Genomic DNA, 14,528 nt, shown 5'->3' with positions numbered 1-14,528 from the left:
ATGTTATTTATTTTTATGTTTTTGATTTATTACGAGCAAACTTTTAAGTTGTATTGCAGTTGAGAATAATCAATATTAAGAATAAATTATGCTTTCAATCTATAGTATACACAACTTTTGGATTTGTAGATTGTAGATTGTAGATTATGTCATAGGCTCGTAGCATTGAAACCACAAACATTAAAGATACTAGCTAGGTGTAAAATATCATTAACTATAACTTGTGTTGTTGTCTTCATTTTCTTTCTTGAGTTGAGGGGTTCCATCAGTTGGAAATCAATTACCTTAAAACCCGCATCAAAGGGATATTGAAGACCAAAATATATATTTGTTGCTTCTACCTATTATAAAGCTAATCTGACGCTAACAAAATTATCATTTGGTTTGAATAAGTTCTTGTTTTTTCTGTTTTTTATTACGCAAGATTTTAGGTAAATATCCTAGCTAAGTTGTTATACTTTTATTCCTTGAACTTTGTTATAGTTAGGCTAATGTTTATCTATTCATAACTTAATGCTACTTATGTGGTATATAAAGCTCACCAACCTGACTAAATGCCACTTTTGTAGAGTTGGTCCTAGGTAGAATGACCCATACACATTTCTATTTATACTATAATAGTTAGCCGTAATACTATGCCTATCTACTCTCTTTTTTAACAAAAAAAACTAGTCGTTAGTATTGTGTTCTTATACACCACTTAAAAAAGACCTAAAACTTTAATACTTTTATCTTCCCCAATACAATACCGGAAGCAATATACACTTACTTTTTTATTTCCGAACACGAAAACTAAGATGTCTGATAACCCCAGTTCATCGAACAACATTGATTGGAAGAAATTGTTGGTGAGGAATTATTCGATGAGTCATATGAAGAAATGGGACGTTTCCTACTTGAGAAGTTAGAACGTCCTCGGAGAGAGTATGTGCCTCGTGACCGTGAAGGTGGTGTTGAGCGTCTATACCAAGACTACTTCTCTGCCGAACCTGTATATCCAGAACACTTCTTTCGCAGAAGGTTTCGAATGAGTAGGAATTTGTTCAATTGTACTATAGAAGCCGTTGGAAATCATTCACAATATTTCAGACAAAAAGTTGATGTTGCGAAAAGAATGGGATTGTGTCCCCTTCAAAAATGCACTGCTGCTATTCGCATTTTAGCATATGGATCTCCTGCTGATGTTGTCGACGAATACATCCAAATTGGCGAGAGCACTTCAATAGAATGCTTATTCAATTTTTGTCGTGTTGTTATCGAGGTGTTTGGAGATGTGTACATAAGAATACCAAATGATAACGATGTCCAACGACTTCTTAAATTGCATGAAGAATATCATGGTTTTCCTGTAATGCTTGGTAGTCTTGATTGCATACATTGGGGATGGAAAAATTGTCCAACCGCTTGGAAGGGGCAATACATACGAGGTGATTATGGGTATCCAACAATTATGCTTGAAGCAGTCACTTCAGTAGACCTATGGATATGGGATGCATATTTCGGTGTTGCATGGTCAAACAATGATATTAATGTTTTAAGCAGATCTAATTTATTTCAAGAGACGTTATAAAGAAGAGCTCCACAAATTAATTTCATTGTCAATGAAACAGAGTACAATATGGGGTACTATCTTACAGATGGCATATATCCAGAGTGGGCTCCATTTGTGAAGACCTTCTCACATCCACAAGACCCCAAAAGGCTATTGTTCAAGAAAAGGCATGAGAGTGCAAGAAAAGATGTCGAACTAGCATTTGGAGTACTACAAGCTCGTTTTGCAGTAGTTCGTGGACCAGCACGGTGTTCGCATAAACGCAGACTCCATGATATAATGGAAGCATGTGTTATATTGCATAATATGATTGTTGAAGATGAGAGACACACATACGCTAGAAACTTCCCTCCCAATGATTTTTCACCGACAGTTGTGTTGGTGATGTTCATAAAGGAACCCACTATATTTTCAAGCGTTTCTTGAAAGAGATGTAGCCATTCGAGACAAACAAATGCATCTTCAACTAAAGGCGGATCTAATGGAACATATATGGAGTTGTTTTGGAGGCCAATCCCATAATTGATCATCGTTTAATCTTATGTGTCAAGTGTTTAGTTTTGCATTAATTATACAAAGTTAATATTATTTGTGCATTTTGCGTACGATTGGTTAAATTATGGAATACTCTGAATTACATATTTATAAAAAAAAATTGTAATAACTTTATTTTTGGAAAATTTAATAATCACACTACATATAAAATTTAAGTTGTACCAAACTATTTATTTATTAAAACTATATTTCGTCCTAATAATATGTTAGTATGTACATCTCGATTAATTTTTCTTCTTTACAAGAGTAAAACTATGTCATAATTTGTCTCCTCATTGGTTGTAAACAAACATCAAATTCACAATGCTAGAATACGTCATTTGGAAACAATAATTTTGGAATATAACATAAAAATTTATGTTTATTAGTAAAATAAGTGTTAAAAGTATATTAACAAATTAGCTAACCATTGGAGTAAGAAGTAGCTGGAAATGTTATCGCTTAAAAAGATGATGTGGCATGTCAAGCTAATTAACAAATTCGCCCACCATTGGAGTGCTCTAAAAGTGCCAAAATTAAACAAAACAATTCGACTACCACTTCCAAAATGCTCAATTGATTTCAAAACAATGGTTACACTTATCAGACCTTTTGGACTTATTTTGTTAAGTTTAATCCACTTTAGTTCAATTTAATTTAGTACAATATACTACCTCCAATCTATATTATTAAAGTAGAGTGATGAGAAATGTAAGGGTTTCAAAACCCCAATCATCATCTCTCATGCTTCGTTATTTTAGGAAATTCAGACAACTTAAAAAAAGCAAAAAAAAAAGAGAAACAAATCACCTAAAGTCTACCCGCATAACTAATTGGGAAACTAAAATGGAAATAAGAATAATTAAGAGTATTGGACATGAAAGAATAAAGAAACAATTTAAACCAATTATTCACTTTCAAATTTAATCTCCCAATTAATTGGGTCGCTATAATTTTTCAAGTGAAATGGGAAGAAGAATTTCGTTATTTTAGAGAAGATATCAACAAAATTAAAGTATCTATATACTCCTTAGTCAATTTTGCAGTTTCAAAGGTTTTGAGACCATCATGCAAACAAAACATAATTTTGGATACTTTTTAGCTACTTACTTCGTGTTTTATGTGCTTATGGCACTTACAATATTTAGATACGTTTGGGTATTGCCACACAATAAACATTGTAGTTAATTAACAACATTGTTTAAGCATTTTTTATACTTTTGATAGAACTCGTGCAATCTCACGAGCACAAACTAGTCTATTTTTAAAAGTTATTTACACTCCTCGTTTGCATGGACTAATAACTATTGAAATAGCTTGTATGGATTTTTTTTTATAAAAAGTTACTCCCTCCGTTCCTAAATAAGTGTCATTTTTGGGTCTCGCCACAGTGCTTAAGAAAATTGTAAAGTGTGTAAGAGTTAATGATTGGGAATGTTTTTTTTTTGGGAAAGGATAAAGTAGATAATTGTTTAATTGAATAAAGTAAAAATAAAAGTGTATGTGGGGATTGAAAAGTGGAAAAGTGTAGAATGTGTAAGTAAAAGTAATTATGGTTTATATAAAAGTGAGAAAAGTGTAAAAAATGTATGGAAAAGTGAGAAAAGTACATGTTCAAAAATAGAAAAGTGACACTTATAAGGGAACGCCAAAAATGGAAAAGTGACACTTATTTAGGAACGGAGGGAGTAATATTTTGAAAATAAATAACGAGATGAAGATAACAAGCTCTCACGTGATAGTGTTATGATATATATATACTAAGAGACTTAAGGTAAAAATTTCATACATTATACATATATTCCAAAGCGTAAAAAACTTTATGGAATGAAGGCATGTCGAATAAGTTAAGTTTAGTTCATATCAGACAACCAATTCGTTCTGTTGACCATAATAATTTACTTTTATAAAAGTTTGATATTATTAGAAAACACATTGCGGCAAATATAACAAAACATTGCGTAACATTTCAATATCTATATGAACGGTAATGTTCAGTCAAACATTCACAAATTCTTATTTATAAGTAGTTTACAATAAATATTATACACCGGAGTAAAATTTAACTCAAAATGGTTAAAAGTTATCGTGTGTAAAAATTATCTACTCCGTATTATTTTTTTGTGACAAAATTTTCAAAAAAAATAAAAAAAAATTGTTTATTCAAAATCACTGATATTCATTTAATCCTTTAAAATTTTGTATTGGTGTATTTCCCCAAAGTATTACAACTTTGGAGGAAATCGATTTGATTTAATAATATGCCCGTACAACTTTCCCCTCAAAAAAAAAAATATCATTTAAAATGTTTATCTATCAGTTTTTTTTATAATATAGTAAAAGTTAATAAAAAAAACTATTACAAAGATTAGGTAAAAATTACAGAGTATAAAAAATAGGTAAAAGTTATACTAATGTATAATAAATTTATTGTACACCTTATAAGTGCAATACTTTAGGAGTAACATGACCTTTTGTGGAACAGTTTAAAAGTTTAACATAGAAAAATAAAGTGTATCCGATTATTTCAAACACAAGGAGAGCGCAATTTTGATGGTGCAGGCGTGTGCACGTAGCTGTAGGTGCACCAGGATAAAAATACCAACATTAAACACAAAACGCGCATTTTCATTAAATCCGAGAAAAAAGAACAATTCCCTTGAACAAAAGAACATTAAAGGCTATGTTCTTTTCAGCTATGTTTTTCACGTTTTTATTTGATTCACTGTTATTCTTGCGATATATATTCTTCTGGATTTTATGTTTTGAATTCAAACTGTGAAGAGGAGAGAGAAAGTGTGAACTAGGTTTTCTAAAATGGTTTTTAGAGTGAGAAAGTATGAAAATTCCCAAAAATTTGTTGGCCCTTTTGCTTCAACAACAAATTAAATTGATTTTTCTTCTTTAAATCTGAATTCTGCAGCTGATAATCAGATATTGGAGGTAATTTTTCAATTTTGTAAAAATAAATTGTATTTTTTGATGATTTTGATTTTGTATAATCGTATTTTTGATGATTTTGACTATTTTGATGATTTTGATTTTGTAATAATCGTGTTTTGATGATTTTGATGATTTTAATGATTCAAATTATGTAATAACACGCTGATTTCGTTGAGATCGTTGATTTTGAAGATTTTGATTATGTAATTACGATTTTTTTTCACAGAAAGAGAACTGTTTAACGTATTTAAAGAACATATGCTCGTATTAAAAGAACAATTTTATTATAGTAGAAAAATAGACCATTTGCGTTTCATATTTGTTTTATTTTATTTTATTTTATTGTGTTCTTCTGTTTTATTATTTTCAATTTTATTTGAGTTTCATAATTTGTTTTATTTTATTGTATTATTATTTATCCTTTGTTCTTTTGATTGTGTTCTTTTTCTTGTTATTATATAGACCTGATCAAGACGAGCCCGACCCGTCGGCCCGCCCGAAATTTTGCGGCTTTGGAAAGAATTTTCCGGCCCGAAAAATTTATTTTTTTGGGCGGGTTTGGGAAACACAAAAATACACTTTTTAGTTATAAATTTGACCCGACCCGAAAATGGCCCGAAAAGCCCGGTAGTATAGGCCCGAAAATAGCGGGTTTGCACAAAATTTTGGCCCAAATCTTGGCTCGTCCGGGCCCGTCCCGACATAGCGGGCTGATTTTTTATGCCCAAGCCCGGCCCGCCATTTGATCAGGTCTATTATTATACATGTTAACTTATTATTTTTTCAGATATTATGAATAATGTGCCCGATTATTCATAACAAAATGATGCTAATGATGATTCATAATCATATGTTATTGTGGGACAAGATACTTGACTTGTTCTTTTAGTCTCTCTATTTGTTCTTTTTATAATATTCTTTTAAAAGAACAACATAAAAACACGTGCACAATTCTAATATATATATATGTATATATATATATATATATATATATATATATATATATATATATATATATATATATATATATATATATTACTTTCTCCGTTCTTTTATAAATGACACAATTATTTAGGCACGTTTGTCAACGCACAATTTCAAACACTAATATCTTCAGTTATGGATAAGAAAAAATTATAAAAAGTTGATATTAAAATAATATTTATTGATACGAATCTAATAAGACCCCACATGACTATATTTTTTCTTAATTATAAATCACAAAATGAAGTCAAAAGAGCTTGTATGAATGGTGCCCATAATCCAATTGTGTCATTTAAATAAGAATAGAGGAAGTATTTTTTTAAGTGCATCAAAAAATCGTCGTTTCGTCTTTTTAATTAGAACATAAAATCGTTTGAATATAACAAATAACACTTAATAAAAGAACATAGATCTGATGCATAAGATAAGAACAAAAATACCTTTAAAAATATAGATCTAGTTTTAAGTGCATTCAAATATTGTTGTTTTTGTCTTTTTAATTAGAAACATAAATGGTTTGAAAAGAACAAATACAACTAATAAAAGAACATAGATCTGTTGTTCTTTTAATCCATTTCATTTTGTTCTTTTGTTTGATAAGGAAAAAGAAAATGTTGCTTTTTTTCACGTGTTTTGTTCATTTTTCCTTTTTTTTTGTTGTCGTTTTTTTTTTTTTTGATCAAGTTATTGTTATTTTTTTTGTTCTTTGTGTTTTATTCCGTATAAAAAAGTTGTTGTTCTTTTTTTAATTATTTTTGTGTTCCTTTTAACGTTTTTTAATTTTTTATAATATTATCGATATTTGATATTTTTTTTGTTGTTTTTTTGTTGTATTTTTCACATGATTCTTTTTGAAAAGTAGTTAGTTTTTTTTATAGTTTATCAGGAGAGAAAATATATTTTTCTCGTTTTTGTATCCTTTTCTTTGATTTTTTAACATTAGTGTTTTTCCAGGTTTCAGTTAATGTTTTATCGTTTACTCATTTGTGTTTTGAGGCGTGCATGCCCTACACGATCCGCGCGTTGGGGAGAGAGTAGTAAAAGCAGTATTACTGCCAGTCTGCCACCGATCTATATACGCTCCCTCAGATATTCAAGCCAAAAGTCACGAAATGAATCACCCACATCAATCTTTTTGCAAATCCCCCTTTGAATCATACTATACTTCTCAGCACTTCAGCATTAGTTCATCGTACTTCCTTCTTGCTAAAGAGAACCCAAAAATTTTCAAAATTTAAAAACTAATAAATTCTACAACTCAAAAATACCCAAACCCAGATCTCATTTTCTTGCTGTTTACTCATCTGCATTCTTCAAATTCAAGCAAAAATGGGGTCTCAAGGACCCAAATCGTCGAAAGCCACAAAACCCACATCAACAACAGCAACTCAATCTTCAGCACCATCATCTTCTCTTTCCTCACACTTAGCAATGGTGGAATTGAAGCAGAAAATCCTCATTTCACTCTCTAAGCTCTCAGACAGAGATACCCACCAGATCGCCATTGAAGAGCTTGAAACCACTATTCAAACCCTCCAAAACGACGCCGTTCCAATGCTGTTGAACTGTTTATTTGACTCCTCCTCCTCCGACCAGTCAAAACCCTCCGTCAAGAAGGAGTCAATCCGCCTCCTTGCAGCCGTTTGTGGGTCCCATTCCGATTCAACTGGGACCCACTTGGTGAAGATCATTGCGCACATTGCCAAGCGGCTCAGGGACCCTGATTCTGGGGTTAGGGAGGCTTGTAAGGAGACAATTGGGAATTTGTCTGGGATTTATATGAAGGGGGAGAATGCCGAAAATGGAGTGGTTTCTTTGTTCGTGAGGCCTTTGTTTGAGGCGATGGGGGAGAATAATAAAGGGGTTCAAGTTGGGGCTGCCATGTGCTTGGGGAGAGTGGTGGATTGCGCCGTCAACCCTCCACTTTCATCGTTCCAGAAGTTGTGTCCTAGGGTTTGCAAGTACTTGAATAGCCCTAATTTCTTTGCTAAGTCTGCTCTTCTGCCTGTTGTTTCCAGCTTGTCGCAGGTTCGGTTTTATCCCCCCCCGGATATTGGGATTTATTTTGTTTTTGAGCTTTTGATCATGAACTTGATTTTATGAGTTTGTGTGTTTGTGCATGTGAATTGTAATTAATGGTCATTGCTATGTTGCAATTGGTTCATTGTTGGTTTATGTAGCTTGCTTGTGTAGGAGTCTTGGGTTTGGAATGGAAGATAAAGTAGCAACCAAAGGAATGGAAATGAAATTGAAGAATTGTTAGTTTGCAATGATTTAGGTGTTTTTGTAGTTTGGTATGAATGAAAGAGTAATAGTGGTGTAACATGAAGAAGGAGAAACATACATGTAGGTTTGTGTTTAAATAGTTTGTTTGGTTAAGAACGGACTTAAAGGTTTTCGAAGATTATTGGGCCTGTAGTTTTAGAGTTGGTCTGTAGGAGAGAGGTAAGTAAGAGGATCATCTAAAAATGGGACGAAGAGGGGTATTCAGAATCAAGAGAAGGGTGCAACAAAATGCGAAATTTTTCTATTCAAATAACAAGTTGAATCGTTGGTTTGTTTTTGTGCTGTTTGAGTTGTTATCTCATAATATCTCTGGTTGCAAACACTTTTTCAGGTAGGAGCTATTACATCCCTAAACTTAGACCCTTTGCTGCAAAGCATTCATGATTGCCTTGCTAGCACAGATTGGGCTACCCGCAAGGCTGCTGCAGAAGCATTGATTGCGCTGGCATTGCATTCAAGGGACTTGATTAAAGTTGGAGCATCCTCTACCTTGACTGCTTTGGAGGCTTGTCGCTTTGACAAGGTATCTTCATGGCATTGACCAAAATTTGCATTTTTGTATTTGTTTACATGACTTTAGTCTTTAGTGGTTAATCTTGTGTTCTATAAATTGGTGTTCACATTAATGAAATGTTGACCCAGAAGGTTTATCCCGCATTTCGTACCACTTAATGATTAGTGTATCATTAATATTGCATTCTCGCGCTTCAGATTGCTAGTATAATACAGTAATCAGCATATATTATCTTTGGTGATGACATGTTGTGAGTCTTGTGACGTGTGCACGTGTCAGTGGAATTATGTGCTTACTCCATGTCTATATCCATTATTGGTACTATAGTCTTTAGGTAATTATTTTTACAGAATACAACACATCGTCTTCTTAATGAAACATGTTCTGATTAATGGATTCACTTATGCCAAAACAAGAATTAATTTTTGATTGGAACGTCCTATTTTAGCTTTATGCGTGATTGCATGAAAATATGCAGGGAATAGAAATACACTGTTTGTTAAATGGACGAGTGAATTGCTGCCAACTGGAAAATGTTAAGTAAAACTGATGATTAGTTTGCCACTCGAGTCTGTTTGAATCATGTAAACTATGTGCATACAAGGTGAACAAAGACTATATGGCTTCTCGTTTACGGTACTTGCTAATCCCTACTCCCTGGTCTTCCTTCCTTTTGTTTTACACACTAAAACTTGAAACACGTTAGTACTATGTAACTGTGGATAATAGTAATTGCGTCTGCCTTTTTCTAACGGACTGGATTATTGGTCCCTTTTTAAAAACTAAGTTCTACTCCATTGTTAAAGGAATATGGATAAAATGTTCATAGTAGTAAAATATTTAAATGTAAAGCTAGTCTAAATCCTTAACTATAACACCTGCAGTCTTTGTTGGTCATGTAGTTTGACACTTTGAGAAGGTACAATGTAGGCAGCCTATTCCTGAATATCGGAAAGGCTGTTGATCTGTATCCTTGACTGTTTGCACTGTTAGGAAGAACAAAGTGAAATAGTCACTGGTAGGAAGAACAAAGTGAAATAGTCACTGGTAGAAAGGACAAAGTGAAATTGTCACTGGTAGGAAGAACAAAGTGAAATAGTCACTGGTAGGAAGAACAAAGTGAAGTAGTTGGAGTTCACTGCAATAAAGGAACCCAGTTCTTTGTTTCTGTTTATGTAGCTATTAAAACTAGCTCCTAAGTTTTCTCAAGCTGTTATGTCACACTAATTTGGGATGCCGTGATAAAGTCATCTCATTTTCTAAATTACATGTAGGTTATGGTTGTATTTTCTATTGTATCCTACTTAAATTTAGTGTTGAGAGAAGAAGTGAGTGGTTGGTAAAAGGAATAAGAAACTGAAAGAATAAAAAAGAACACCCGAAGTAGGAAAGATGAAAGAACAAAAAGAACGGAGGGATTATTTTCTACTAAGTTGTCTGTTTTTTTGAGCCTGCTCACAAGCTTCCATGCCGAGCTTTGCTCTGTTGTGTTTGTCTTGTATGGTATCCACCCAAACTCAAATTTGAGTCGAGCTCACTAGAGCCGAACTTTGACCGAGACAAAATCAAGGAGCTCTCAAGTATGCTAGGCTGATCATCACTCTAAATTAGAGTAGTTTTACAATTATTTCTGCAAAGTTATTGTTTTGCTGTTGTTTTTAAACGATCTTTCCCAATATTCAAATGCTTAACATTTTTAAGACAATATTTGTACCTTCAAGTATATCTTTATACTACATTGTTATTGTTCAGTAACATTCTGTCATCCATTTTTCTCTTTTGCTTCCAGATAAAGCCTGTGAGAGAGAGCATGACAGAAGCACTACATCATTGGAAGAACCTTGCAGGAAAGTCTGGAGATGTAGCCTTAGACAATAGGAAAGGTTCAAATTATGGTGAGAAGGGTCTTAAAGTGATCATTTGTTTTTCATTGTACATTTTATGTGCTGATTACTTGTTCTGTTTTGTGACAATGCTTTAGTTGCTGAAAATGACTTGCCAGATAACGATAAGCAAAAAAATATGACCTCCGATCAGAGAAAAGACGAGGCTTCTCCACGAGATTCGGCAAATAATGCCACTTTATCTGATTCTGTTGGGAAAACAAAGAACGGGAATTATTCAGATAAAGCTGTTGGAATACTGAAGAAAAAGTTGCCTGCTTTCTCGGATAAGAATTTGAATGCTGAATTCTTTCAAAAGCTTGAAAAGAGAGGTGCAGATGATTTACCAGTAGAAGTTGTTGTTCCACGTAACTGTCTTAATCCCTCAAACACTAACGGTGAGGAGGCAGAGATAAACACTGAAGAAAATGAAGATAACACTGATAAAACACCGTCCAACATATCCTCCAGACAACGAGATAACGACGGTCATATGCGAGCTAGGTGTGTTGAGGATGGGGTAAGTGGAAAAGATTTGAGACCAGGAACATCTGGCCTTGAAGACAGGGGTGTGAATTTTTCTAAAGTCGACGGACAAACTGAAGCATCTCTCATGAACGGTAAAGGAAATTGGCTGGCTATTCAGAGGCAGTTGCTACAATTAGAGAGACAGCAGGGTCATCTGATGAATATGTTGCAGGTGCGTTCTTTTTAGCTGCATCTTGACTCTAGGTTCTGCAACTGTTATAAACTTATAACTGAAGTTATTTATGTTCTAGGAGTTCATGGGGGGATCACACGACAGCATGGTAACTCTGGAGAATAGAGTACGGGGTCTGGAGAGGGTGGTTGAAGACATGGCACATGATTTGTCCATATCATCAAGCAGGCGGGTTGGTAACTTTCGGTCTGGTTATGACGGATCTTCCAACCGTCCTGGCAGGTATAATGGCTACCTTGATTATGGTGGGAGGCTTCCATTCGGTGATCGATTTTCTGCCTCGGAAGGAGTGTCTCCAAGCATGAGGGGTAGGGCGGCACCTTGGAGATCTGATCATCAGGAGCCGTGGGATTTCCCCTCGTATGGTGCTTCTAAAAATGGGCAACCTGGTATTAGAAGAGAGGCTGGGAGCAATTCTATTGATGGAAGATCTCCTAGATCTGAGCATGAGAACGACCAGGTTGGTGCTCGTAGAGCTTGGGATAAAGGAACTGGAAATGTCAGACTTGGTGAAGGCCCCTCTGCAAGAAGTGTTTGGCAGGCATCAAAGGATGAGGCTACGCTAGCAGCAATTCGGGTTGCTGGGGACGACAGTGGAACAGTCCGAGCAACTAGAGTAGCTGTCCGAGAACTGGAGGCAATGGGCTGTGACAATAATGAACCAGAACGTGATCCTGTTTGGACTTCTTGGAGCAATGCCATGGATGCTGTTCAAGCGGGTGATATGGATACAGCATATGCTGAGGTCGTATCAACAGGAGATGATTCCTTGCTTGTGAAGCTCATGGATAAATCTGGTCCTGTGTTTGATCAACTCTCCAACGAGGTAGCAGTTGAGGTTTTGAATGCTATCATGCCGTTTGTGGCGGAGCAGAACTTATTTGATTTATGTTTGTCTTGGGTTCAACAGGTATGGTTCAACTTCTTTCACAGGCTCAATCTGAACTGTTCTGCTTGTTTCTGTAATCTGTGCAAAGGTTTTTTGCTTGTCGAATTCAAATTGCTACATAATTCGCTTGCCAAAAGGACATACATGTCTGGAATTCTGGATAATTGTAGTTTGATGGTCTTCTTTAGCTGCTTTCCAGTTGTGCCCTCTTTCTCTTCCTACAACTTCTTGTGTCTTGTGCTGGTCTCTTATCTGCAAAGGCCACATCAGCGAAAATAAAATTGCTGTCAATTGGACACATCAACCATGTACTTATTTTCTATTGGGTCTTGAACATAAAATGTTTAAGTTGCTTGTGACATTCTATCCCTTCAAGTTTGCTACTTCTCAATTTCTCATATCTCGTTATTCCAATAAGGCTCTGCCGCTCTGGTAGTCTGGTCCTTGATGTTGTCCACATTTTGATTTGTGTTTTCCACGTTTTTTTATATATTAGCTCTATAAATCAATTGTATTATTTTTTAGCGACAACAGTTAAAATCAGGTGATACTTGCCTAGTACTAGAAACCACTATTATCATAAATGATGTTCAAAATCATAGGAGACATTTGATGTGTGAAAGGGAGGAAAGAAGCTTGAATGGTGCAGTCACTCATTTGCTATTACTTTGATGTTCATCTCAGTGACACATTTCAGATACATTTGAAGGGAACTTGTATGTCATCTAGTTGGGATAACTGTGAGTCTTTAATAGTCCTAGTTTTATAAGAAAGTGGGGAATGATTCGCAAGTGTGGAGTTCGCTAAGGTCTTTGGTGGAGTAACTTTGCCTTGATATATGCTATTTGAGTACATTATTTGTTTCTGACAATGTTACATATGATGCATAGCTTGGTTTTGAGGATGAGTTTTGATAGTCTTTGGATTGGTTATCTTTTTGTACAGTTACTTCAGTGCTCAGCTGTGCGAAAAAGGTTTCTTGTTTATGCCATCATCATTTACTTTGGTTTCAGGCTGTTTGATTTTGCTATACTCAACTTCTGTTTCAGGCTAATCTGTTTACGTACTGGCTTCTATACGAAGTAAAATAAGCAAAGGGAAAAAATAGAGTAGGTGGGAAATGTTGTACTCCACTAGTCCACTGTCAAAGTGCTCTTTGCTCTTAAAATTAATTTGACAACTAGTATTCATCCGTCTTTTAAAGGAACAAAAGATTGTTCGTCATTTGTTATATATTTTTTTTTTTTTTTGGCTTTATTGCAATGGCTATGCTATCAATTTTCTTGTGCCTAATTGCTTATTAATCTTGCAATGCAGTTGCTAGATTTAGTTGTGGAAAATGGACCCGATATATTTAGCATTCCTATTGAAGTGAAGAGGGACCTTTTGTTTAGTTTGCATGATGCTTCTTCTTCCATAGAGCTTCCAGAGGACTGGGAAGGAGCGATTCCGGATCAGCTCATGCTGCAGTTGGCTTCAGCCTGGGACATTGATCTCCAACAGCCTGGGAGCTAGTAGCTGAATAAGATGGTAATTTGCATATAATCAACATATGCACATCTTATGTGGCCAATTCTCAAAATTTATGTATGAAGTGTGGTGAATATGAGATGCCATCATCTTGCAAAATCTCACCTTGGCAAGAGGTACCACTAAACCGGAAATCTTGTGTTTTACTATCAACCATTTTTGGCTGATGATATTTTACATATGGTCATATAAGTATGCACCTACTGTATCTTTTACTTCTTACTTTATTCATGATTTGTTTTGGTTTTAAATGCACATATGATTTCGGTTATCGTATAAATCCGTGAACAGCTTAATGATATAAGGAATTTTCTTTGAAAACTCTTTCTTGTTGTAATTGCATTGGTCATTCTGAAATTGTTAGTTTGTATCATGTTCAAATGCTTTATGCTTTTCAGAATTGGGAATTAGGATGGCAACTGAAGTCCTATATTCGGTTTGTCATTGAACGGTTCAAGTCGTTCAACTGTTCTCTTTACCAGATGCTAGAACTCTGGAAGACTTGATTAGCTGAATTTCATTATTTTCCTTTGTTAGGATTAGATTCCCAGTTTCTTCCATGTTGCTTCTTGTTTATAGAATGATCCTTACATGGATACTCGGGTGGTAACTCTTATGCTTTTGATGATTTTGACTTTTTTTGAGTGCAACTGAGGTTCTAATATTACAGGCAAAGGTGTCAGACTAGTCAA

General features: G+C 34.6%; 1 protein-coding gene and 1 pseudogene across 2 annotated transcripts; both read left to right on the top strand.

Moving 5' to 3' along the window:
- Nucleotides 1-880: 880 nt before the first annotated feature.
- Nucleotides 881-2,078, top strand: LOC110801934 (uncharacterized; annotated as a pseudogene).
- A 5,010-nt stretch (nt 2,079-7,088) lies between these two features.
- On the top strand, nt 7,089-14,173 carry LOC110801902 (microtubule-associated protein TORTIFOLIA1). Of its 2 annotated transcripts, none has more exons than XM_022007309.2 (6): nt 7,089-8,041; nt 8,631-8,822; nt 10,603-10,708; nt 10,816-11,396; nt 11,476-12,327; nt 13,624-14,173. In XM_022007309.2, exons 1-6 carry the CDS (start codon nt 7,343-7,345, stop codon nt 13,819-13,821), a joined length of 2,628 nt encoding a protein of 875 aa, XP_021863001.1. In that variant the 5' UTR covers nt 7,089-7,342; the 3' UTR covers nt 13,822-14,173. The 2 variants fall into 2 exon arrangements, with proteins under 2 accessions (XP_021863001.1, XP_021863000.1); XM_022007308.2 differs by having other exon boundaries at nt 7,090-8,041; nt 10,795-11,396.
- The last annotated feature ends 355 nt before the right edge of the window (nt 14,174-14,528 follow it).

This window comes from Spinacia oleracea, chromosome 4, assembly GCF_020520425.1.
Source record: "Spinacia oleracea cultivar Varoflay chromosome 4, BTI_SOV_V1, whole genome shotgun sequence".
Taxonomy (NCBI): Eukaryota; Viridiplantae; Streptophyta; class Magnoliopsida; order Caryophyllales; family Amaranthaceae; genus Spinacia; species Spinacia oleracea.
Note: the sequence above shows the minus strand (reverse complement) of the source record. Positions and strands in the feature narration are given on the sequence as shown.